The following is a 26,150-nucleotide window of genomic DNA, read 5'->3' as shown; positions in this document are numbered from 1 at the left end:
GTCAAGTCGGAGCTGTAGCCACTGGCCTACACCATTGCCATAGCAACACCAGATCCGAGCTGTGTCTGCAACCTACACCACAGCTTATGGCAACACCAGATACTTAACCTACTGAGCAAGGTCAGGGATTGAACCCTCAACCTCATGGTTCCTAGTCGGATTTGCTTCCACTGAGCCACGGCGGGAACTCCTGAAATCTGTTTTTAAATATCTCTAAAAGTACCTGCTTTTAGCCACTAGAGTGGTTCATCCATACAAATTAAATTTTGAGTTTCACAGTAACCAATATATAGTTTGAGTCAGCTACTGTTATTTACATTTGAAGCCCAGAAAAGTTAAGTAGCTTAGATAAGCTGGTATAAATATTAAGTAGCCATACAAGGATTTTGTTGTTGATGGTGTTATTTTTTCCTTACCTGGAAAATTTCCTAAAGAGAATAATTTCCAGTACTGGATAAATGAGGCTTTACAGGAATAACTACGTTTATTTAACTTTCTCCTTTAATTTTGTTTAGAGCATAGGCTCCAATAGCCAAGCTTTTCCCATAGGTTACTCATAAAGCTAAATAAATTATGAGCTTGGAAGGGCTTTGAGAGTCTCTTGTTGAAAGATACTGGTAAAAACTAACTATTTACGGAGCATTTGCTACACATTAGGCACTGTCGTAGCACTTTGTCAGCATTAACTAATTGACATTAGCCTTAACTAATTCTTTCGTGAGGACTGTATTGTTCTTAGCCCCGTTTTACAATGAAAAAGCTGAAGCATAAAGAGGGTAAAGAATTTGACCACAGCTGTGGCATTCTACGTGGCGATCCTGGGATTAAGCTGCAGTCTGGTAGTTTTAGAGTTCAAACACCTGCTTATGTTCCCCCCCCCCCGCCCCCGCCCAATAGCTTGAAGCATAAATTTTCAAACTCAGAATGATAGGCTGCAGACTGTAATTCCTCTATCCTATATATTGTGTGTATTTTTTTCATTGAGAATAAGGACTCACTTTAAAAGGACTGAAGAAAAGAACATGCAGCATTGAATCAGTGATTTATTTTGATGGTTGGTAAAATAGAGTGACAAGCTGTAATTTCATATTTATCCACAAGATGGTGAAATTCTCATTAGTTTTTAATTTCTCAAAACTCATATAAACCGTTAATTTATAATCTGCATTTGACACTATTATAAGCACTTTAATTTCTTTTTACAGCCCATCTGCCGGCAAGGCTAAGATTAGAGCAGCTCACAGGAGAATCATGATTTTGAATCACCCAGATAAAGGTAGGTAAAATTCCTATTTTTCACAATATGTGGACCAAAATATGCTCTGAATTCCTTTCAGTCTACTTAAACACATTATAAATGATATATAGTTGAAATGGAAATTTATGTGTCATATGTGCTGTGATTTTTCTCCTAAATAAATTAGCCTTTAGATTGGAGTTCAGTGACCCACAGAAGTGATGGAGTTATAGTTATCAGCTTTCAAGAACTTAGTCACTGATTTTTGTGTATAAGCACCTAACCCTTGTTTGAGGCTCTTAGCATTTTTTTTTAATTTTATTTTTTTTTATTTTTTTTGGCTTTTTAGGGCCACACCCGCAGCATATGGAAGTTTCCAGGCTAGGGGTCCAATCAGAGCTACAGCTGCCGGCCTGCGCCACAGCCACAGCAACACAGGATCCGAGCTGCATCTGCGACCTACACCACAGCTCACAGCAACGCCAGATCCTTAACCCGCTGAGCCAGACCAGGGATCAAACTCTCGACCTCATGGTTCCTAGTTGGATTCGTTTCTGCTGTGCCACAACAGGAACTCCCGAGGCTCCTAGCATTTTAATGGAGAAAGAAAAAATCATGAATTGTGCACTCTTTGATTTTAGAAACTGATTTGGGCATCATGAGTTACATCGTGAATAACCTTACGCATAAAAGCACAAGATTTAGAGGAGGTTCTCTAAATCTCGGAATGTACTGTGTCGTAGATGATTCCGAATTTCTTAATTTTCTTCTGGAAGGCTCTGAGCCTGAGCCATTTGTTTTTAACTGACCAGATTTTTAATGTAAATTTATCTTACAGAAAGACAATTATTATAACTTTAACTACACTACAGCTGCTTGAGAGAGAAAGCCCATATGTTCGTTACTGTTTCTGCTCTAAAATAGCAGATGGTAGAAAGTTACCCTGTATTTCAGAAGTCACAAGTGGGGGGCGGAGAGTGAAAGGTTTCTTGGATTCTTCCTTATAGACTTTTAGTTTCTAATTATTTTGAAAAAAATTAAAAACAAATTTTGGATTCCTACCCATCCTCACTGACTCTAAAATAAGGCATTCTTTTTTAGCTTTCTCATTTAATGACTTACTATAAAAATGCTTTTCACTAAACCATCTCCTTTGGTTTTGAACTTGCTATTCTTTAGTGTGAATAAACAAGAGAATAAACTTTGAAAAGAGGTTTTGCTTAAAATTTCTAAACAGCTTCAATAGTGCTAAAAGAGCCATTCAACTAATTTACTTTGCATTATGGGCCTTCAGAGTAATTGACTCAGAAATGTGTCTGAATGCCTCCTCGAAGCCCTCTGTCTCCTCAACGTCTTCTGTCCCTTCCAGGTCAGGTGTATGCCCTTCTTTGATTGATGGCAGTGGGATCAAGCACTCACATCTTTCAGATGATTGACAAGTGTTGATTATGTCTGCTGGCAAGGAAGTGAGCTCTGAAATGTATCTAAAAGAAATGTATTTTTAGATACCTTTAGTAAAAAAAAAAAAAAAAGAAAACGTCTTTGTATCTTATGAGCGAGTTGATCTGTGCTGAGATTGTATGTTTATCCAAAGTGGGGTTGGTGGCTGCCCACTAGCATTCTCCAGTCTGGCCTTGGGTTGGTGGCAGAAAGCAAAGGAATGGACTCGGAAGCAGGAGGGGCAGCATTCTTCTTCTCAGGCCTCCGTCGTCTAGTGACCAGCATGGCCTTGAGCATTCCCTTAGCCTCTCCCAATGTCAACTTTATCCTCTACAAAATAAAGGGGTTTATTTTCAAAGATTTTTTTGGATATATGATAGAATGTAACATTTTATGTGGCTCTTCTGTTAATAAAGAACCTGTGCCTTGTATCTCTATTCAGATCAAGTTTTTAACTTAAGAAATATGCTCTCCCTCCCATCCCCGCTTTTTTTTTAAGGGCGGCCCCAGCAGCCTATGAAAGTTCCCAGGCTAGGGGTCACATCAGAGCTGCTGCTGCTGCTGGCCTACACCACAGCCACAGCCATGCAGGATCTGAGCCACACTTAGAAACTACACCGCCGCTTACGACAATGCAGGATCCTTGACCCACTGAGCAAGGCCAGGGATCTGCACCCACATGCTCATGGATATTAGTTGGGTTCTTAACCCACTGAGCCACAAAGAGAACTCCAAGAAATAAGCTTTCAATCAACAACCGTCAACAACAAATGTGTTGACAACAGTAGACATGAGGTCCATAGAATTACCCATTCACTCCAAATTTTAAAACATTTGGAGTTTCAGAGTTCACAGGCCTCTTAAAACCCATCCATATACTCATAGTTAAGAACTGATCTGGTAGAAAGTGTGGTGACTTAAGGACTAATTGCACTACTTGAGGGAAAAAAATCATGTATGATGGAGTTGGGAGACGATAGCTCATAAATCTGGAAATTGTCTCTTGAGAAGCAAGGTGGTTTTGTTTTGCTTCATGTTTAATGGGAACAAGATGGAATGGATCTTTTGGATTTTGGATTTTTAGTGGGAAGAAAGAGATGGAATGGATTTTTTTGTTATTGTTTATTTTCACTATGGATTGTACTTTCTGATTTCTAGCCTTATAGTAGTTATACTTAGCCCAGGGTATTCCTCACCTTCTACAATCTGTCTCTACAAGGAAATAATACATTTTAAACAAAAATGTCTGATTGTTCTCAGAGAAAAGCCAAGAATATTTGGGAAAGTATAAGAATGGGTAACTCTCAGTCTGGCCTCCTCTTTTTATAACTCTTCACCGTATTTGCTTTGGTCGAGGATTATATATAGGTAGTTGCAAAAAACTTGACTCCTCTACCCTTTGCTTCTGAAATTCACGAATATTCTTTCTCTCACCACTCCACCCCCAAGTGACTTTTCTGTTGGTTTTGCTAGCAGCTGGTAAAACAAAGCTAGGACTTGAAATGTGTGATCAGCTGTAATTTGTTACGTATTTCATTATCAACTTGTGCAAAGAAAGTGACACTAGAAAATTAGGTCTGGGACATGACTGGAAATAAATTTTTTGTAACTAGTTTTAAATGAGCATTCAGATGTGTTTTGGTAAAAAGTAAAATTTGCCTTTTTAATTTACTGAGATAAAAAGTTAATGCGGTAAAAATGTCTCCAGGTCTTTGATCTAATGCTTTTAGAATATCTTTTAGATTATACTCTTTTAAATTACTGGAGAAGATTAGTTGTTATGAAGTCAGCAGGTTGATATTAATGCCTGATGAATACAGAAAGGAAGACAGATGAAGTAAGTTTGAAAAACTATAGAACCTCAAATCTCTCAGAGACTGTCTAATCTAGTGCTTCTCAAAATTGGTTCATGCCAGGCTGGTTTATTACCTGTGTGACACAAATCAAAAACTTAAATCAGAAGTAAGCATTCAGAAATCTTTATAGTCATTTGACATTGTTGTGACATCCAAGTATAGAATACTGTTGTGTTTTGTAAAAGTATTAGCCTATCTCAGAGCAGAAAAAAAAATTTTAAGTGCTGCTTCACCATAGTTCGAGGACACTGATCTAATCAGTGCTTCCTCCTAAATCTTTCTGCACCATCCTGGAAACAATGCCCTGTTGGCTCTTAAAGATTTTTATTGATGGAGAGCTTCGTGTTTTCAGGGCAGCACACTGATAGGAAGTGGTAACTACTAGAAAGTTCCTTACATTTAGCTGAAAACTGCCTACTTTTGCTACTGAGAATCAGCAAAGAGATTTTCAGTCTTTTTTCTATGTATGTCCCCTTTCAATAAACATGCAATGCTCTCTATTAGTATTTAAATCAAAATTAACTTAAATATTGGGATGAAAAACAAGTAATTATACTGTTGAATGGGTTTTCCCTAATTACTCTTGTGTAGAAGAAGCTAAATTTGACAAGGAGTGCTGGTAATAATGTTACAGTTTATTATAATATATTACATTTAAAAGATGTATTATAAACATTTAGTAAAAGAAAGATATGATCCCTAAGAGTCAACATGGAATCACCAAGAAAAAACGACGCCTAATGAGTTTTTTTCCTTTTTTGATAGATGTACTAATATTATTTGTTTCAGAGGGCTCATCTTTTATTTCCCTTCATATCAACATTTTAATTAGGTTTAAGACTTTGTATTTGAGTTAATTATTTTTTGGTAAAAAGATAAATTTTTTCTTACATTAATTTTCCTTGATAAGTGATGTGATCTTTAAAAGTAAAGAACATGACTTATTTATCTTTATAAACTGTATGGTTGACATTTAAAAAATTCTTATTTTTTTTCCATGAGTGAATGAGTAAACAAATAGATAAAAAGGCATACAGATAAAATGTAGAGGTAAAATAGTATTGGGAGTGAAAATAAATATGATCATATCATGTCATATCAAAATTTTAAAAGACTTATTAGATTGAAATGATATGACCAGAAAGTATTCTTTTATCCATTCAGAACTCATTTATTTGGAGTTCCTTCATGGCTCAGTGGGTTTGAGATCTAGCATTGTCACTGCTGTGGCTCTGGTTCCAGATCAGGAACTTCCACATGCCAAGGGCACAGCAAAAGAAAAAAAAAAAAAAAGGAAGGAAGGGAAGAAAGGAAGAAAGTCATTTATTCAGCTTCTACAATGTCCCAGAACATTGTACTAAGAAATCTTGGGGCTTAAACTGTAAAACAAGATAACTAGATCCTTGTCCTCATGGAGCGTACATTCTAGTGGAAGGACAGACAAAAAACCAAAGCAAGCCTGTTTCAAGTTGTAGTAAGAGCAACAAAGGGTACAGTGGGCTGAGATTATAGAATACAGGAAAGAGGCACCCTTTATGTGGGTGATTGGGAAGGCCTCTGGAGCATGCTGAAGGGATGAAAAGAAGCTAGCCATCAGAGGAGTGGCTGGAAGCTGAAGGAACTAGCAAGTGTGTTCCTAGGAGGAAATTACTGTGCTTAAGGATTTGCAAGAAGACTAATGTGATAGGGAGAGGCAGCACGAGGTGAAGTGGTGCCTACATTTTAAAAACAGCTTTATCATCGTGAAACACTGTAGGACTGAATATTGGAACTTTATTCTAAATAGAGTGGAAAGTTACTGCTTAACCAGGTTTTAAGCAGCTGAGTGATGTAATTCCATTTACTTTCTAAGAGATCACTGTTCTTCTCAATCTCTATTTTTATGAGTTTACTTTGTACTGAAGTAGAATATACAGGTAGAAGAGTCCACAAATCATAAATAGGTGTCTAAATAAATTTTTACAAACGTACCCATGTACATAGCCCCCAGATGGAGAACTAAAAAATCGTCATGCCCCTGAAAGCTCCAATGACTCCTCCCAAGGTACCTCAACCCTAAAAAGAACCACTGCCTTGATTTATAATAGGTTAGCTTTGCCTCTTTGGAATGTATAGTTATTTGCATGTGTCTGCTTTTGTCAGCATTATCTTTGTGAGATTCATCTGTTTTGTAATGTGGAGCATCCGTTCATTCATTCTCTTTGCTCTGGCTAGGACTTCCATGTTGAATAGGGGTGGAGAGAGCGGACATCCTTGTCTTGTTCTTTAGGAGACTGCTGTGGGGTTCAGAACTCTCAATCCTGTGGGAGAGCCTCCGTGATATATTTTCCAATCTCTGGGTCACCCACCTGTTGGGTATGTCTGGGATTGCTTATATCATGAAAGTGCCCCTCTTTCTGTACCAATGTTTTTTTTTTGTTTTTTTGTTTTTTTTTCCCTTTGTATTTGGGTATAGAACATCTTTTTTGGTAGCTTCCAGTCTGTGTTGTTGATGGTTATTCAGCAATTAGTTGGAATTTTGGTATTTTTGTGAGAGGAGCTGAACTTGAGTCCTTCTACTCTGCAATCTTGAGTCTCACCCTGTTTTGTTTTGTTTGTTTGTTTTTCTACTTTTAAAATATACTTTATGAAAGCTTGTTGAGCAGTTTTAAGCAGGTTCCTGTATCGGTGCAAATGGTCAACTAGAAAGATCAATAAGTAGGAAGAGGTTAAATTTAAATTTAACAGAGATAAATGAAATGTTCTTTTAGGTCCCTAAAATCATTTGTATAAATATAGGACAGAGACTTGGGAGTATTTCACATGAAAAAGAGCCATGGGAATATATTTGATCTCAAAGCCCCTGAGATTCATCATTGTAAACATAAGCCAGTGCAGTCTTAAGCTGTATTAAAGGGCACATGGCATCTGTATAAGACTGACTATTACCACAGTCTTCTATACTTGTCATTCACTTATTCGCCTAATGTTTAATTACCCAGCTGTACTGAGCCAGACAGTTAGACCTTGTCCAGCACTTTGTGTCTTTTTCTGGCTGCCAGATCTTGGAGGACACTGGCAACTTAAGTAGTATTCAGAGGAAATGAAACAGGATGATGAAGAGCTGGCAGCAGTGCCCTTCAAGTGGTCACTCATTCATTCAACAAGTATTTATTAAATATTTAATACCAGCCACACAGTGTACTGGACACTGAACAAGATAGCCAAAGACCTTGCCTTCATGGAGCTTGTATTCCACTGGGAGAGACAGACTGTACAGAGGTAATTGGTACATTAAAAATGGCCACAGATCTTTATTTCAAAGTATTTTCTAGTTTCCCTTTTGATGTATTCTTTGACTTAATTGATTGTTCAAGAGTATGTTGTTTAGTTTCTACATACTTATTTTTCTAAATTTACCCTTGTTATTGATTTGTAATTATTTCATTCTGGTTGGAGAACATAATATGTTCTTTTTAATCTCTTTAATATATTGAGGGGTTTGTTTTATGGCCTAGTATCCTGGAAAATGTTCCATGCGCACTTGAGAAGAATGTATATTCTCTTGTTGGTTAGACTGTTCTGTAGATATCTGTTAGGTCCAGTTTGTTTTAAAAGTGCTGTTTGAGTCTTCTCTTTCCTGGCTGATCTCCTGTCTAGCTGTTCTATCCATTACTGAAAATGGTGCATTAATTCTTAGTATTGAAATAGCTGTTTCTCTCTTCATTTTTCTTAGTTTTTGTTTTATAAATTTTGATGCTCTGTCATTAGTTACGTATGTGTTTATAATTGTCGTTATCTCTAGTAACATTTTTAAAGTCTATTTTGTCTCATGAGTATAGCCACCTTACCTTTTCTGCGGTTGGTGTTTCATAATTTATCTTTTTCTATCCTTTTATTTTCTTTTCTTTTTTTTTTTTTTTTTTTTGCCATTTCTTGGGCTGCTCCCGCGGCATATGGAGGTTCCCAGGCTAGGGGTCGAATCGGAGCTGTAGCCGCTGGCCTGCACCAGAGCCACAGCAACACTAGATCCGAGCTGCATCTGCAGCCTACACCACAGCTCATGGCAGCACTGGATCCTTAACCCACTGAGCAATGGCAGGGATCAAACCCGCAACCTCATGGTTCCTAGTCGGATTTGTTAACCACTGCGCCACGACAGGAACTCCTCAATCTATTTGTATTTTAAAATCTAAATTCCGAAAAAAAAAAAAAAATCTAAATTCTGTCTCCTTATAGACAACATACATTATTTCCCCCCCTTGCCCCCCAGGCACACCTGCAGTTTGCAGAAGTTCTTGGCCAGGAATTGAGCCCATACCACATCAGTGATCTGAACATAGCAGTGACAATGCTGGGTTCTTAACTAATTGAGCCACTAGGGAACTCCTAGACAGCATACATTAAAACATTTTTAATATATTCTCACAACCTAAACATTGATTGGATTGTTTAATCCATTCACATATGATGTTATTATTAATGTAGTTGGATTTATGTCTGCTTTTTGTTTCTGTGTCTTGTGTCTTTTTTGCCCATCTATTATTCTTTCTTTTTGCTTTTTTTTTTTAGAGCCACATGTGTGCCATATGGAAGTTCCCAGGCTAGGGGTTGAATCAGACCTACGGCCACAGCAATGCCGGACCTGAGCCACATCTGAGACTTATACCACAGCTCACAGCAATGCCAGATCCTTAACCCACTAAGCATGGCCAGGGATTGAACCCACATCCTCATAGATACTAGTCAGGTTGGTTACCACTGAGCCACAACAGGAACTCCCCCATCTATTATTCTTTCTGTACTCCTTTCTTTTGCACTGAGTAAATATTTTCTAATTTAGTATTTTGATTTCATTAATTTTTTTCATTATTTTTGAGGGTTTTTTTAAGTGCTTGGATCTAGGGTTTACCATAAACAACTTTTAGAAAATTTTTTTCAGATACATAAATATACATGCATATACACATACACATGCATACTCTTTTCCATTATGGTTTTTCACAGGATATTGAATGTTCCCTCTGCTATACAGTAGGACTTTGTTGTTTATCCATGCTACATGTAATAATTTACATCTGCTAATTTCTTTTTTTTTTTTTTTTCTGTCTTTTGTCTTTTTAGGGCAGCACCCACAGCATGTGGAGGTTCCCAAGCTAGGGGTCTAATAGGAGCTGCTGCTGCCGGCCTACGCCAAAGGCACAGCAACGCCAGATCCGAGCCGCATCTGCAACCTACACCACAGTTCACGGCAACACCGGATCCTTAACGCACTGAGCGAGGCCAGGGATCAAACCGGCAACCTCATGGTTCCCAGTCGGATTTGTTTCTGCTGCGCCACAACAGGAACTCCTACATCTGCTTATTTCCAACTCGCAATTCTTCTCTCCCTCACCCCGCTACCCCCTTGGCAAGCACGAGTCTATTCTCTGTGAGTCTGTTCTTTGTTATATATGTATTTATTGGTCTTTTAAAATTTGATTTCGCATTGATTTTCCTGTGTATTTTTCTTTGTCTTTTTGTTGTTTGATGATTTTATGTATCATATTTTCAATTCCATGTGTAAGTGGTATTGCATGGTATGCGTTTCTCTTTCTGACTTATTTCACTTAGCATGCTAATCTCTTGGTCCATCCCTGTGGCAGCAAATGACATCATTTCATTCTCTTTTCTACCTCAGTAATATTCCATTGTGTATATATACTCCGCATCTTCTATATCCATTCATCTGTCAGTGGCCATCTAGGTTGTTTCCTTGTCTTGGCTCTTGTAAATAGTGATGCTGCGAACATAGGGAATGTGTGTATCTCTTCAAATTTTAGTTTTCTTTGGGTATGTGCTCCGGAGTGACATTGCTGGATTGTACTCCATTTTTAGTTTTTTGAGGAGACCCCCATACTGTTTGCCATAGTGGCTGCACCAGTTTACCTTCCCACCAACAGTGGAAGAAGGTTCTCTTTTCTCCACACCCTCTCTAGCATTTGTTCTTTTTAGACTTTTTCTTTTTTTAGGGCCTCACCTGCAGCATATGGAAGTTCCCAGGCTAGGGGTCGAATTGGAGCTGCAACTGCTGGCCTACACCACAGCCATAGCAACACTAGATCCGAGCTGCATCTGCGACCTACGCCACAGCTCACGGCAAAGCTGGATCCTTAACCCACTGAGAGAGGCCAGGGATTGAACCCACATCCTCATGGATCCTAGTCACATTTGTTAACTGCTGAGCCACAAAGGGAACTCTGGTAATTTTTGTTATATATGTATTTATTGGTCTTTTAAAATTTGATTTCCCATTGATTTTCCTGTGTATTTTTCTTTGTCTTTTTGTTGTTTGATGATTTTCTTTTGTATTATACTACATACATCTTAATTTATCAGAATCAGCTTCAGATTTGTATTACCTTAGTTCAAAATATATGTGTATAATTCCTGTATAGCTCTTCCCACTTCCTCCTTTTCCTTTTGCTCTTTAGGGCCGAACCCACAGCATATGGAGGTTCCCAGGCTAGGGGTCTAATTGGAGCTGCAGCTGCCGGCCTATACCACAGCCACAGCAGTGCAGGATCCAAGTGTATCTGTGACCTATACCACAGCTCACTGCAATGCCAGATCTTTAACCCATTGAGTGAGGCCAGGGATCCAACCGGCAACCTCATGGTTCCTAGTTGGATTCATTTATTTATGCTGCACCACAATGGGAACGCCTTCCTCCTTTTTATGACATTATTTTTGTGCATATAACATTGACTAATGTTACAAGCCTAGTAGTACATTGTTAGAATCATTATTTACCATCTGCTGTTACTTCTTTAATCCATAAAGCTTTACTCTATCCACTTCCATTATGCTCTTCCTGACAAGTGTATTTTGCTTATAGTATGTTTCTGTGTCATAGGCCCAGCAATACATTTTATGCATATTATTTTGTAGTTACCTTTTCAGTCGGTTAAGAGAAGAAAGAAAAAGTAAGCATTTTTATTGTCTTTTATAATTACATAGTTACATGTACCAGTCCTCTTAGTAGGTGTGGGTTCACATTACCGTCTGAGGTCACTTTCTTTCAGCCTGAAGAACTTCCTTTAGTGTTTCTTCTAAAGTGGGTATGTTAACAATACATTCTTTCAGTTTTTGTTTATCTAGGATAGTGTTTGTTTTGCCTTCATTTCTGAGTAACAGCTTTCCTGAGTATAGGACTCTTGTTTGACAGTTTTTTCTTTGAGGACTTTGGTTGTGTTATCCCACTGCTTTCTGGCCTCCATTGTGGCTGTTAAGTTATCTATTAATCTTATTGAGGGGGGTCCTTTATAAATGACAGGTTGTTTTTTTCTTTCTACCATTAAAAGATCAGCTGAGGCATATTTAAACCTTTAAGAGTTTGAGCAAAATTTTATTTGAATTGATGAGAAGCCCTCAATTGACAAGAGGTAGGGGAAGGACTTTCATAGAGAAGAGGCGGAATCAAAGCAAGGAAATTATTTGATTGGCCGAAGCTTTAGCGTTTGCTTCTAGTTGGTTGTTTGTGATTAATGGTCCTCAGGTTTTAATTACTTAACGTTGAGGGATTTATTGGCTTAGGTTTGGTTTGATTATATATATAATTTACTAAGGCATTAAAGCCACCTCAGTCTAATGGCTTCCTTATTTCATTAACTTGATGCTTCCCTCCATGTTTTGAAGAAGATTGCTTTTGAGTTTGTGTGTGTGTTTTAGATCTTTTAAAATCGATCCTACTTGGAGTATTTTGAACCTCTTGGATGTATAGGTTATTGTTGTTCAATAAGCTCGGGGAGTTTTTAGCCCCTGTGTTCTTCCTCGTCCCGCTACTCCCAGCACATCTGTGTTCGTGGGCGTGGGCTTTGTGATGTTCCACATCTCTCTAAGGCTCTGTTTGGGTTTTTTCCCTTCATTATTTTTTCTCTGTGGTCTTTGTCTTGCATAATCTCAACCACTCTAACTTCAAGTTCACTAGTTCTATCTTATGCCAGTTGAAATCTACTCTTGAGCTCCTGTAGTGATTTTTTTTAAATTCTTATTTTATAATACATTTTTATATGTACATATAAGACTTAACAAACATATATGATTCTTTTTTTTTTTTTTTTAAGGGCCACACTCATAGCACAAGGAGGTTTCCAGGCTGGGGTCGAATCAGAGCTACGGCTGCTGGCCTTTGCCACAGCCACTCAGGATCCAAGCTGGGTCACCTCATTTTAACCCTGGCTTGGCAAATAACTATAGTTTTTTGCGATTCGCTCTCTTTATTGAGCAGCTTCAGAGGATTGTGGCGCAGTGAAAACGAATCCGACTAGTAACCGTGAGGTTGTGGGTTTGATCCCTGACCTCTCCTGGTGGGTTAAGGATCCAGCGTTGCCATGAGCTGTGATGTAGGTCACAGATACGGCTTGGATCCTGTGTTGCTGTGGCTGTGGTGTTTGACCCCTAGCCTGGGAACCTCCATATGCCACAAGTGTGGCCCTAAAAAGCAAAAAAATAAATAAAAAGGATGGTAGGAAGAAACAAGTAATACAGCACCATGGTCTTGATCATAGGTTTGCTGAGCCCCAGTGATTTTTGGACAGTGTAAATTGGAGGTGTCATCAGACTTCATAGAAGTCAATATATCTCCAGTGATAGATTTTCAGTAAACCTTAAAAAGTTGAAATATACATTCATAAAAGTACATGGATCATAAGTATACAGCTCAATGAGTTGTCATAAAGTGGACCCATTTATGTAGCCATTACCTAGATTAAGAAATAAAACCATATAAAACTTTCTCCTGTATATTTGCAGTTTCTTCCCACTTCCCAAAGGTGACCACTATCCTGATTTTTGTTGCCATAAATTAGCTTTGCCTGTTTTTGAACTTCGCTTGAGTAGATTCATCTAGTGTGTAGTCTTTTCTCTTTATCTTTTCTCATTTTATTATCTTTGTGAGCCGTGAATGCTATAGCAATCCATTTTTATTGCTGTACAGTATTTCATGGTACGAATATCCTGCCATATGTCCCTTTTTTTTTTTTTTTTTTTCTTTCTTTTGAGTTTCTCTTTTTAACTGACTTTCGGGAACATCCTCTGGCTTTCTAGAGATGAATCATTCATATTACACGTATCTTTTCTCTGTGGCTTGCTTTTGCCTGTCTTTATTGATGCTCATTTATGAACAGAACTTATTAATACTAATATAGTTCAGTTATAGCTAAAACTTGCCCTTTTTAATAAGTGTTTTGTTTTGTTTAGGAAATTTTTGCCTGTCTCAAAGTCATGAAGTTAATTTCTGGAACCTTTATGGCCTTAACATAATTATGTCTGTAATAAACTAGAATGGGTTTTTTTAATATGATGTGAGATAAGGGTGAAGTTTTTCCGTTATTTTCTTGGAGAGATCCAAGCGATCCTGTATTACTATAAAGGGCATTTTCTCCCCTCAAGAATCTTTAGTGTTAACTTTGTTATAAATCACGTAACCAGTCATTTATGGAAATATTTCTCTATTTTCTACTTTTATTTCTATTTTTATTTTTATTTCTCTATTTTTTTATTTTTCTTTCTTTGGTTAATTTCTTTATGCTCATGCCAGTACTGTAACATTTTAATTGTATAGCTTTATAAAAGATCTTCATTTTTGGTAGAGAAAAAAAATTTCACATTTTTAATTTAAGATTCTTTAGCTATGCTTGCCCTTTACATTTTAAAATTAGGAATATCTTGCCAGTTTCCATGTGCACATGGACAATTCACACACAAACCTCCTGGGTTATGTTGGGATTGCTATGAATCTGTCAATCTGTTTGAAGAGAATTGACGTCTTTACAATAGTGATTTATCCTTTCATTTATTTAAGTCAGCTTTAATTTATTTCAGTAGCTTCATCAATTTGTTGTAGTTATATATGTAATTTGTTAAATTTCTTCTTAGGTATTGATTTTTCAAATGCTGTTACGTATTGTGTTGTTTTAAAAAGTGTATATTATATAGTTATTTCTAGGACATAAAAAGTTTTTGTGTATGTTGCTGTCATATCCAGGATCTTAATAAATTCAGTTATTCTGTGCTTTTTGTCTTTAGATCCTTTTGGATTTTGTGCATACTCAGTCATGTCGTTTATGAGGAATGACAGTTATTTCTTTAAAAATCCTTTTTTGGGGGAGGGGAGATGGAGGGGGACACTTACCACAGTAGCAAGGACCTCCGATAAAGTGTTAGGTAGAAGTGGTATTAGATAGACTTTCCTTGTTGCTGTTCTCAGAGCCAATGGTTTCAACATTTTGCTACTAATACTAAGTAAGATATTTGCTATATTGTGTTGACAACTCCTGTCACATAAGAGAAATTTCTATCTATTCATAGTTTAAAAGTTTTTATTGTGAATATGCATTTTCTGCAGTTGTTGAGATGATTATATAACATGTATCCTTCATTCTGTTAATGCGATGAATTACATTGATGAATTTTCTAATATTAAAGCCAGTCTTGGATTTCTGATATAAACCTGACTTGGTGAATTTAGCCTGACTTGATAATCCCGTATTTGTTTGGTTTTGCATCTATGTTCATCTCGTGATATTTTCATCAGGGTTTTTTTTTTTTTTTTTAATCGAAGATATGCTCCTGTCATAAAAAGAGTTTGAAAGGTTTCTTCTATTTTTTTGAGAAAAATTTACTGATACAGCTACCTGGCCAGACTTTATTTGTGGGGAGGTTTTTCAATTACAAATTCCGTTTCTCAAATAGTTATGATTCTTTTGAATTTTCCATTTCTTACTGTATCTAAACTGATAGTTTATCAGGATAAACTTTTTTTTGGCTTTTGGGGGCCATACTCGTGGCATATGGAGGTTCCCAGGCTATAGGGCCCAAATCGGAGCTGTGGCCGCCAGCCTACTCCACAGCTACAGCGACTCAGGATCCAAGCCACATCTTTGACTTATACCACAGCTCACAGCAACACTGGATCCTTATCCCTCTTGAGCAAGGGCAGGGATCGAACCTGCATCCTCATGCCTAGTTGGGTTCATTAACTGCTGAGCCATGAAGGGAACTCCAGTCAGATTCTTAACCCACTGCACCACAGTGGAAACTCAGCACCAGTTTTTTATTACTAGGTTCCGCAGATCCACACTAGTATGGTAAATGGCTATAATAATTTCTAGACATTTAATTTGTTTCTCAACCTATCTAATTGTGGTGCAGCAGCACTTGCATACCAGCACTAATCCATGCAACACAATTCAAGTAGCACTGCTTATTATGATTTGAGTCTTGGAAAGTTGTTGGACCTTGTTTTGTAGCCTAGCACATGGTCCACTTCAGTAAATGTTGCATGTGCCGTTGAAAAAAGAAGGTATATTCTGCACTTGTATGACGGAGAGTTTTATTTATTTAGATCAATATTGTTTATCATGTTATTTAACTTTTTGATATTATTATTAGTATTTCTTTTTGTCTAATTGTTCTGTGGATTAATGAGAAAGGTATATTAAATCTCTGATGATGGATTTTTATATTTTTTCCTCTAGTTCTGATCATATTCTCCTTATATATCTTAAAGCTATATTATTAGGTATATTCAAGTTTATTATTGCTTTGTCTTACTGGTAGATTAACCCCTTTTTTGGGCCACACTCACAGCATGGGGAAGTTCCCAGGCCAGGGATCAAACCTGAGCCACAGAAATGACAACACTAAGTCCTTAAGCAGTAGACCATCAGGGAACTTTCAGATTGACCCTTTTAACACTATAAAATTTCCCACTTTATCTCTAGAATTGCATTTTTTTTTTTCCCAAGGGTTGCACCTGTGGCATATGGAAGTTCCCAGGTTAAGGGTGGAATTGGAGTCGCAGCTGCTGGCCTACACCACAGCAACGCCAAATCTAAGCTGCGTCTGCAACCTACACAGCTCACAGCAGCACCAGATCCTTAACCCACTGAGTGAGACCAGAGATCGAACCTGCATCCTCATGAATACTAGTCAGGTTCTTAACCTGCTGAGCCACAGTGGGAGCTCCTAGTGTTGCATTTTGCCTTAAAATATAATTCATCTGATAATTAGCCTACCAGTGCCAACTTTATTTTCATTAGTGTATGTCTTTTTATATTCTTTTAAAACACTAGTCTCTTGGGAGTTCCCTGGTGGCCTAATGATTAGGACTTGGAGCTTTCATTGTTGCAACCCAGGTTCAGTCCCTGGTCTGGGAACTGAGATCCCATAGCAAAACTTTTTGCATGCTGTGTCCAAAAAAAAAAAAAAAGTAGTCTCTTGTAACCAACATATAGTTTGGTGGTGAATTTATTCATCAGCTATATTTAAATATAATTTACATATAATAAAATATAGGTTTAAATGCAGTCTGATGAAATTTGACACATGTATACAACCATGTCACCATTAACATAATGAAGGCATAGAACATTTCAAAATTCAAAAGGTTCCTCACCGCCCCCTCCCTTCTCATTGCCTGTCCCCACCCCAACTTGGACAGTCACCATTCTGCTTTCTGCCAATGTCAATAAGATGTGGTTTTGCTCATGTTGCATGTACGTGGAATTATATATCGCATGTCTTCTCTTGTGTCTGGTTTCTTTGAAAGGAAAAAAGCGGTGCAGAATGTTGGGCTCATCACAGTCCCTTTCCTTAGCTCCAGGATCCTGGTCCTAAACTAGGTGTCACTGGTCTAAAACGTGGTACTTCGTGGTAGGCAGAAGTAGCCCTCTGGTAGAGTTTAGTGAAAGTGTAAAAGTACCGAGATCAAGTGTGAGGGTGAGTATTGTGGTTAAAAGGAATCCAGGTGATTCCCCGAAGAAATTGGAACAGAATGGAAAGATTCAAACGTATATTGTTTCCATTAAATAAAGGATATGTATCCTCTATATTTTGTATAAGTCAGCATTTGGTGCCAGAAACTAGTAAGCAGGAGAATGTTTTAGCACAGGGAATTAATGGTTACAAATGGTTGGAAGGTCTAAAGAAGTCACTTTTAAACTTGGCTTCTGAGCTGCTCTGTCAGCGAAGCTACCCGTTGACTGCCTCATAGACCGCCCTCGGACAGCAGGCGGAAATCAAATCACAGTCGCTGCCACCACCACCCAGGATCTCACTTGCTAGCAGCAATCAGAAAGAGGCCCAGCAAGAAAGCCTTTCCCTCACCTCAGCCTTCCCTGTGTCACAAGATTGCCCCTCACTGATAGAGCCTAATTTGAGCCACACGCTACTTGAAGGGCATGTTTTCCAAGTTTTAGGAAGATGAGTTGAATGAGGGGCCAGCCCAAAGTTTCCGCCATGCACATAATTGAAAAGTCCGGTGTCCCTTTAACGAAAACAAGGTGAAGGGTAGTTCAGCATTATTCTGAATAAACAGTCAACTTTTTGCTCTGACATTGCCATCAGTAAATATAATGTTTAGTGAGACTCGCGTGCCTTTGATTTTTTTTTTTTTTTCTTTCTGTTAAATGTATTACGGTCAGTGATTTAAAGATCCAGAATGCATAGCATGATGGATATTAAGGGTTATGTTTGGGTTCAATTAATATTTTAGTATTTGTTGAGGATAAGCAGGATGCCTGGCATTACCTTAGTAACTAAATATTTAAACAGCTTATTACCAAGATTGATGTTATCTTGTTCTGAGACCATTTTCAAAGATAATCCTGAAATCAGTTAATTTCATAACCAAGTGCATTGGGAAACTTTCATTAGTTTCATTGGCAAATCCCGTATATTCAAGGATGCTCTGTGATACATGCCGTAAGTGTTTACAGCGATTCAGATCTTGACGTGAAAATGTCAGTGGTATCAGTGGTCAAGGGTAAAAAGCTGGAGCTTCTCCAGCCATGGCCCTTCTGTTTGTTGATCTGTTTCCCTGCTTTTCTTCTTTTATAAAGTGGGTGGTATGTATCAATAAAAGGCCTAGATATAGTCAGGACGATACACACACCAATGCTGTCAAGATGTTTTTCGGGTTTACGGTAAGCTACTGAGGTCTTAGGATATTTTCAACAGCTTTAGATCATTTGTACTCAAGGGGAGAATAAAAAACACAAAGACTAGCGAATTATAATACCATTGTTAGCTTGAGCGTTAAGCAGTGAAAGTGTTTGGGACTGGAAGTTAGAAGGCATATGATGCTTAAATAGCCTTAATGTGACAGTTTGGGGCCAATATTTTTGTATGTCACATAGATTGTTATTTATAATGATTCTGGATTTGAAATTCACCTCAATTTTCCTCTTGTTCTCTGCATTAGAAATAATTCATGGCGAGGAACTCTTTTAGAACTGACTTAATTTTATTTTAGAGCACAGTGAATCTGTAAATCTAGGACTGTACTCCATAAGTATTCTCATAGGACTATTTCTGAGAACAGGGAGCCTTTCCTTTAATATTTTTATTACCACTCATTTATTAGTTAATTCATCAGTGTCGGTAAATTCGATTTTTAGAACTGGGTAGTACAGAGGTGCCTTCTCTAACATCGGTGTCACTTTTGTGAAAATGTCAGGTTTGGACAGACTCTGAAAGATGCCTTGGATTGCTTTACCTCTTTCAGAAAGATAACTTCCTCCATACAGGAGTATTCTTCCCTTTAAAAAAAAGCCTCAGAGAAGGATTTTATTTTTTTCTTATTTTTTTATTTTTTTAAGGGCCGCATCCACGGCATATGGAGATTCCCAGGCTAGGGGTTCAATCAGAGCTACAGCTGCCACACGGATCCAAACCAAGTCTGCAGCCTCCACCACAGCTCAGGGTAATGCCGAATCCTTAACCCACTGAGTGAGGCCAGGGATCAAACCTGAAACCTCATGGTTCCTAGCCGGAGTTGTTTCCGCTGTGCCACGACGGGAACTCCAAAAGACCCTTATTTTATTTAACTCACCATCCACTTAATTTCAGAAAATTCTCTGGGCAAATATTTGAAAAGCAATGTCTGAGATCAGTGAAATGTTTGAGTGTGTTTTAAATTATTCCTGATCATAAGTCTTTGTTTTTTCTCAGAGGTTATCTTCGATTGCTGGGTGTCTGGAGTGCTTCACTGAACCAGTTTAATTTATGCTGTTGTGATTTCTAGTGAGCTTATAAAATGATTTGTCAGAGGATGAATGTGTGGGAAACTATCCGAGAAGTCTAATTAAGAGTGTTTTTCTTTATTTGAGACTTGAAAAAAATGTCACTAATGAGGTGCGTTTTAATCCATTTACTTTTCTTTGTCCTCTCAGGTGGATCTCCTTACTTAGCAACCAAAATTAATGAAGCAAAAGACTTACTAGAAGCAACCACCAAACACTGAGGATGCTCAGGGCCCCTCTGAAGGAGGAAAAGGGAGAACCTTATAAAAAATGTCCTGCAGGTTAATCTACACCATGGCCGTCATAATTTTCATACATGTACTGATGGCAATCCTTTATTCCACTACTAAGTTATATAATAATAAAAGATGAACAATCTTCTCTTTGTATTATCTTTCAAAGGAAACAGTTGAAAATCCTCACTGATCTTTCCCCGTTATTTTCTTCCTCTCTTTGATAATTTTGTTACGTTTTTAAGACACTTGTTCTGTGAGTCCTAAGTTTCTCCCACTCCTCCTCCCCCCTCCTTACCCACCATCGTCCCACCCTCACCCCCTCCCACCCATTAGAATCGGTGATATACTTAGGATGTATGAGCAACGAGAAGAAAGTTCTCGCTGCTTCTATCCATATATGCTCAGAGTGTCCCTTGTTTGCTCAAGAGGAATTTGGTACTCACTCTACATAAGGTAGCTGTAAATATTTTGAGATCAAACGCTGACTGCCACCCCATGGGGAAAGGATCTGGAACTTGATGGAATTCCCTAAAGGGTGTTTTGTAAAGTAGTGGTTAGGACTTAATTCTGCTCTCCCTAAGACCCTATAGCTGAAGCATGTGAACTTGGAGAGCTACTAAAATGATGAAAGGTTTACAGAACGAGCCCTGTGAGGAAAGCCTAAAAAGCACTGGGAGAAGTGTGAGAAATTCATTTTTAATTACAGCCTTCCGCGACTGTAGGTTTATTCAATTATTCTATAAATATGTATTGACCACCTGCAGTATGTGAGGCACCATAGGTGTCCGCAGGTGTTACAGGTGTGAACCAGTCCTGGGTCCTGACCCTGAGGGACTTTATATTTAGAGGAAAGATAAACCACTTGAGTACTGTGAGAGAGGCACAGATAATATGCTGTAGAAATCTGAAAGAAGCAAAGAATTTTAAACTGAGCTTCACAGGGGGCTTCATAGAATCAGTAGCACAGAGTTGGGCTTTAAAAAGAACAAGAGATAGGAGTTCCCATCGTGGCTCCGTGGTTAACGAATCCGACTAGGAACCATGAGGTTGCGGGTTCGATCCCACAGGATCTGAGCCACTTGCTCAGTGGGTTAAGGATCCAGCATTGCCGCGAGCTGTGGTGTAGGTCGCAGACGTGGCTCGGATACCGCGTTGCTGTGGCTCTGGTATAGGCCGGAGGCTACAACTCTGATTCAACCCCTAGCCTGGGAACCTCCATATGCCGCGGGAGTGGCCCAGGAAGTGGCAAAAAAGACAAAAAAAAAAAAAAAATGAGATAAACCATATGATTGGTGAGTCTGTAGTTTCCCCTGGGATCAGTCAGAAATAGCAGAAATAGGATATATTGTTTTGATTAGAGTGCAGGGATGAGAGAGGGGAGGGGCTGTCTCTGTAATTTACAGTGTGTTAAATTTTTCAAAACAACTTCTGGTCTTCATCATTTTACTATTGCAAAAGGGAGAAAATTGATCCAGAGGCAGAATACCAGCATTATTTTCTAGTACTCCTTTACAACCCTGGGTTCATCCCAGATAAAATGAGCTACTGCATCTCATCCATCTCAAAACACTTTCTGAATATTCTAGATGCATCTTTCCATTTGTGACATCCTGTAGTTAGGAAGTTCAGTGTTGGCAATGTTGCTTTATTAAGCTTAATTAATTTCTCTTTATGGGGAGTTCTCCTGTACACGGTCAGGTGATTAGTAACTCCCTGCCTGTACCTGTGAAAGGCCAGTGGCACCCCCTCAGTTGTGACAACCAAAAATGTCTGGAGACATTGCCAGATGTTCCTTGGACGTCACCATTGCCTCAGATGGAGAGCCACTGCTGTACATGTTCAGTGTGTTTTCTTTTCATACCTAAGATAATGGCCTGACTTAAAATTGATTGATTCTTAGAGTTACTAAAATAGGGTTCTTGATTTTGAGGGTTCTTTCTTGGCGGGGGCGGGGGGGACACCCACACCCATGGCATATGGAGGTTTCCAGGCTAGAGGTCCAATCTGAGCTGTGGCAACCAGCCTACGCCAGAGCCACACGGGATCTGAGCCACATCTGCAACCTACACCACAGCTCATGGCAATGCCAGATCCTTACCCACTGAGCGAGGTCAGGGATCAAACCCACGTCCTCATGGATACTAGTTGGGCCCATTAACAACTGAGCCACAGCAGGAACTCCCTCGTTCTTGCTTTAAAGTCCCCATGCATGTCCTGATTCTGTTGTGTTTTAGTGTGTTTCTTTTTCTGCTGTTACTGCTCAAATGTCCTCCTCATTCCCAGATCTCCCCATGCCCAGAGCCTAGGGATAGTTCAAGCCTGAGCTAAAATCCCTCCGTGCTTTTCTGGTGCTTCCAGCAAAAGTAGTATCGTGAATTGTTAGTTGTCTGAGAGCAGAAACCATCTCTCTCTTGGTCACCGCTACCTTGGCCCCCAGTAAATACTTACTGAATGAGCGAAGCACTTCCCATAGCACTTTATTCCTCACTTACGGTACCTTGTGAAACAATTCTTTGTGTAACATGACTTACTCTACAAAAATGCAAGAACCTTTAGAGCAGGAATCTTGGCATTTGTCTTTATAACCTCTCTTTAGTGTGGAGCATTTGGCACTAGACATCAGAAAGTTATAAGCACTAAAGAAATGTTTTCTGAACACTATGCTTCTAAAAATGTGACCACTGATTTTAGACTCAGCTATATTGGGGTGCCCTTTGGACATACCTGTTAATTTTCACATTTTCTGATTGATGCTGTGTTCATGAAAATGAAGCCTCATCATTAATGTAGGATTCCTTCCTTTTGTTGCTGTTTTTCGCTGAACATGTGCCTCAGGCAGGTCTGGTTTTGAATTCTATCCTCCTATCACATGATCCTGGGCAATTAGCCAGTAAGTCTGTATATAATTGCCTCATCTGTAAAATAGAGGAAAAAATAATCCTATCGAACAGGATTATTGTAGGGAATAAGATTGTATAAAGCATTTAGTCACATAGAAAAATCTCAAAAAATGTAATTATTGCTTCTTTCATTGTCCAATCTGTTAGAATACCTTGAAGTAAGGTTTGAGGTCTGTTCCAGTAATTGTTTATTTCACTCTTACTGTTTTTAGCTGCCTCTCGGCATATGGAGTTCCCGGGTCAGGGACCAGAACTGAGCCAAAGTTGCCAATTGGCTCCTGAACCCACTGTGCCAGCAGGGGATCGAACGTGCATCCCAGTGCTCCCAAGACGCCACAGATCCCATTGTGCCGTAGCGGGAACTCCTCATTCTCTTTACCCTTGAGTCTGCAGCTTGGGTAGTGCGTGATGGAGTCATCTCCATTCCACGCCGAGGCTGTTGGCGTGGAGGTAACCGGGGCTGTGGGCCTGGAGCCTTGGTGGTTCTGTTCTAGAGGTTTCTTCACAATGCAACTGTGGTCTGAGAGACCGGAAGCGGAAGCTGCAAATGCAACCTGGGTCTGAAAACTGGCGGTTTTCATGGAAAACTGTTTCATGGAGCCTGCCTAAATTCAAAGGGAGAGGACTGTTAAAGAATTAGTGGCGAAGTTTAACATGTGGCAGGGCAGGGTTTGAATTTTCTACCCCCTTAATCAAATCATTTGAGGCATTGCCCCTAAAAAGTTCTTCCAAGAGTGTAGAATTTAAGTTCAATTAGCTCGTGCAGTTTCAAATGATACAACTATTTTCATTAGATACTATTAATTCAGTCGTCAGTCTCTAAACGGCAGAATATTTATATACTTGGATAAAAAGCTACCCACCCTCAACTCCTTGTTATCTGTAAAAAGCTTATTTGAATGGTTACCTATCTTCAGTAAGAATTTGCTTTTACATATGTACTGCCATTGCATATTCTTCTTAATTAAGTTCTTTGTTGATATTGCGGTTTCTGTTTATTCTTACATTTTAGATGCAAGCTGAGGGAGCAGGAAGGACCTTTTAAAAACAAAGCAGTTCCTTCCCAGATTCCAGGGAAAGTGTAAGTCAAATGGACAGTTAATTAAAGGGGAGCACAGAATGCCGATTGCAGTATAGCCAATCTTGAGCATGAAGTCAAGAGTAGAGAGATTAGGAGTTCCTGTCGTGGCTCAGAGAAAACTAATCATCTGACTAGTATCCATGAGGACGCAGGTTCAATCCCTGGCCTCACTGAGTGGGTTAAGGATCTGGCCTTGTCCTGAGCTGTGGTGTAGGTCGAAGACTTGGCTCGGATCTGGCATTGCTGTGGCTGTGGCATAGGCGGGTGGCTACAGCTCTGATTTGACCCCTAGCCTGGAACCTCCATATGCCGCACGTGCAGCCCTAAAAAGCAAAAAAAAAAAAAAGTTACGTTAATTGTGGGAGGTTGTTTTATTTCGTTTTCAAACCATTTCCTGTGGTTTGAAATGTATTTTATTTAGCGAATATTAAACACTTATACTACGTCAGTAAAGATATAAAAGTTCATTTTCAAAATGTGTAGCGTGCTCGGAGTTCCTGTCATGGCACAGTGGAAACGAATCCGACTAGGAACCATGAGGTTGAGGGTTCAATCCCTGGCCTCACTCAGTGGGTCAAGGATCCAGCGTTGCCATGAGCTGTGGTGTAAGTCACAGATGTGGCTCAGATTTGGCATTGCTGTGGCTGTGGTGTAGGCTGGCAGCTGTAGCTCCTATTTGACCCCTAGCCTGGGAACCTCCATATGCCATGGGTGTGGCCTTGAAAAGCAAAAACAAACAAAAAAATCTGTAGAATGCTTTAAATAGCAAAAAAAAAAAAAGAATTTTTTTTGCCTTCTACTTTTGTTTTTTATTTTTACTTTTCTATTTTTTAGGACTGCACCAGTGGCCTATAGAAGTTCCCAGGCCAGGGGTTGAATCAGAGCCACAGCTGCTGACCTATGCCACAGCCACAGCAACACCAGATTCAAGCTGCCTCTGTGACCTACACCACAGCTCAAGGGAACACTGGATCCTTAACCCGCGGATCAAGTCCAGGGATCAAACCCATGTCCTCGTGGATATTCGTCAGGTTTGGTACCACTGAGCCCCAATGGGACCTCCAGCCTACTACTTTTAAATTAAGAAATGCTAAGAGTTGTATTGCTGGGTGTGCCTGTGGTTACCCAGCAGAGTCATAAGAAAAACCATATTTTATCCAAGTACAGAAATCTTTTGGTCATGGGGGACTTTGAAACAGAGCTCCTAGTGCTAAATCTTCAACTTGGCAATTAGCTTAAGGTAACTTAATGATATTTGTGGGTGAAGATGCATCAGCCAAACCCTTAATGTCATCAGCATGAAGTTTCTCTGACTCATACCCATTTAGGATGAGCTACAGAGGCAGCAGCGAGAAATGAAATATCCAAGGAAGCCAGCTCATTTCGCACAGTGGGAACCACGCCATCCACCGGACACCCTGCACCTCGCCCGGCACCTCCTGGACAAAGGCCTCTGGCTGGAAATTTGATGGCAGTGAGTAAATGTGTCAGCACTGAGCCTCTCTCCTAACGGAAAGGCAGCCCAAAGAGCATATCCTGTTAACACGAGGTCAGCATCATCTACTTGCCGAAAATATGCCATGAATTATGAGCCAAAATCTTATTGATGATGGAGTTAGACACATTAGGACATGAATATAATTTATTAGCTGGAAAAGCTGAGAAGATTCCCTGGGCTCTTTTTTTAGGTGGAATCTAAGTGATCTGGATCACTGCCCACCAGTGAAATTGCTGGGCATGGTAGACAAAGAAAATGTTCCTTCTAATGATTTTTATGAGCTGAGTAGCTATTGTTCCCAGCTGAGTGCTCTTTTCCTTTTTTTTTTATTGTTGCTGAGCAAAAGAATTTATAAAAAGCTTTTTCTTTTTTTTTTTTTTTTTGTTATTAAAAACCCTGCTCAATTGAAATGGAAGTTCATTAAGTACTGTTCATTTCTCTTCCTGTCGTAATAACCCTATCCCCCTCTGCTCTACTCAGCAGTGCCTAGCAGCACTGGTCAACATTTTACATCTGAACAGACTGTTATATAGATATAGATATGCAATCTCCACCATCAAGAGGGAGTTTAATTTCACATGGGCAGCATAGTCTGATCACTCAAGGCTAGATGTTGGCCATAAATTTCAAATTAGGACCTCAACTGAGAGGGGGGAAAATGCCCCTGGAAAATTAAGTCAGCCGCTAGAAGCATAATCCGATATCACGTTGAGATACCCGTTCCAATATTGACACCTAAGCTATACTGCAAGATGCCAGAGAATTAGAATCAGCCTATGTTCATAAATCCAAGAGATTTCTATAACAGAAATAGCTAATGCTTGTGAAGCATCCTGCCTACGTTATCTCAATTTTTCG

At 39.1% G+C, this 26,150-nt stretch overlaps 1 protein-coding gene across 13 annotated transcripts in view; it reads left to right on the top strand.

Moving 5' to 3' along the window:
• DNAJC15 (DnaJ heat shock protein family (Hsp40) member C15) overlaps positions 1-25,656 on the top strand; it is a 110,476-nt gene extending 84,820 nt beyond the window's left edge. For 4 of the 13 annotated variants that reach the window (XM_047755648.1, XM_047755651.1, XM_047755656.1 and 1 more), the window contains 2 exons: positions 1,206-1,276; positions 19,728-19,955. In XM_047755648.1, the coding sequence (XP_047611604.1) occupies positions 1,206-1,276; positions 19,728-19,798 (142 nt within the window). In that variant the 3' untranslated portion in view covers positions 19,799-19,955. Of the gene's footprint in view, positions 1-1,205; positions 1,282-2,606; positions 3,061-19,727; positions 19,956-23,725; positions 23,795-25,122 lie in introns of those variants that run through there. The other 9 variants (XR_007131366.1, XR_007131368.1, XR_007131367.1 and 6 more) reach the window with 9 other exon arrangements.
• The last annotated feature ends 494 nt before the right edge of the window (positions 25,657-26,150 follow it).

This window comes from Phacochoerus africanus, chromosome 13 (genome assembly GCF_016906955.1).
Source record: "Phacochoerus africanus isolate WHEZ1 chromosome 13, ROS_Pafr_v1, whole genome shotgun sequence".
NCBI lineage: Eukaryota > Metazoa > Chordata > Mammalia > Artiodactyla > Suidae > Phacochoerus > Phacochoerus africanus.
The sequence above is the reverse complement of the archived record's forward strand: the minus strand, read 5'-3'. Positions and strand labels throughout refer to the sequence as shown.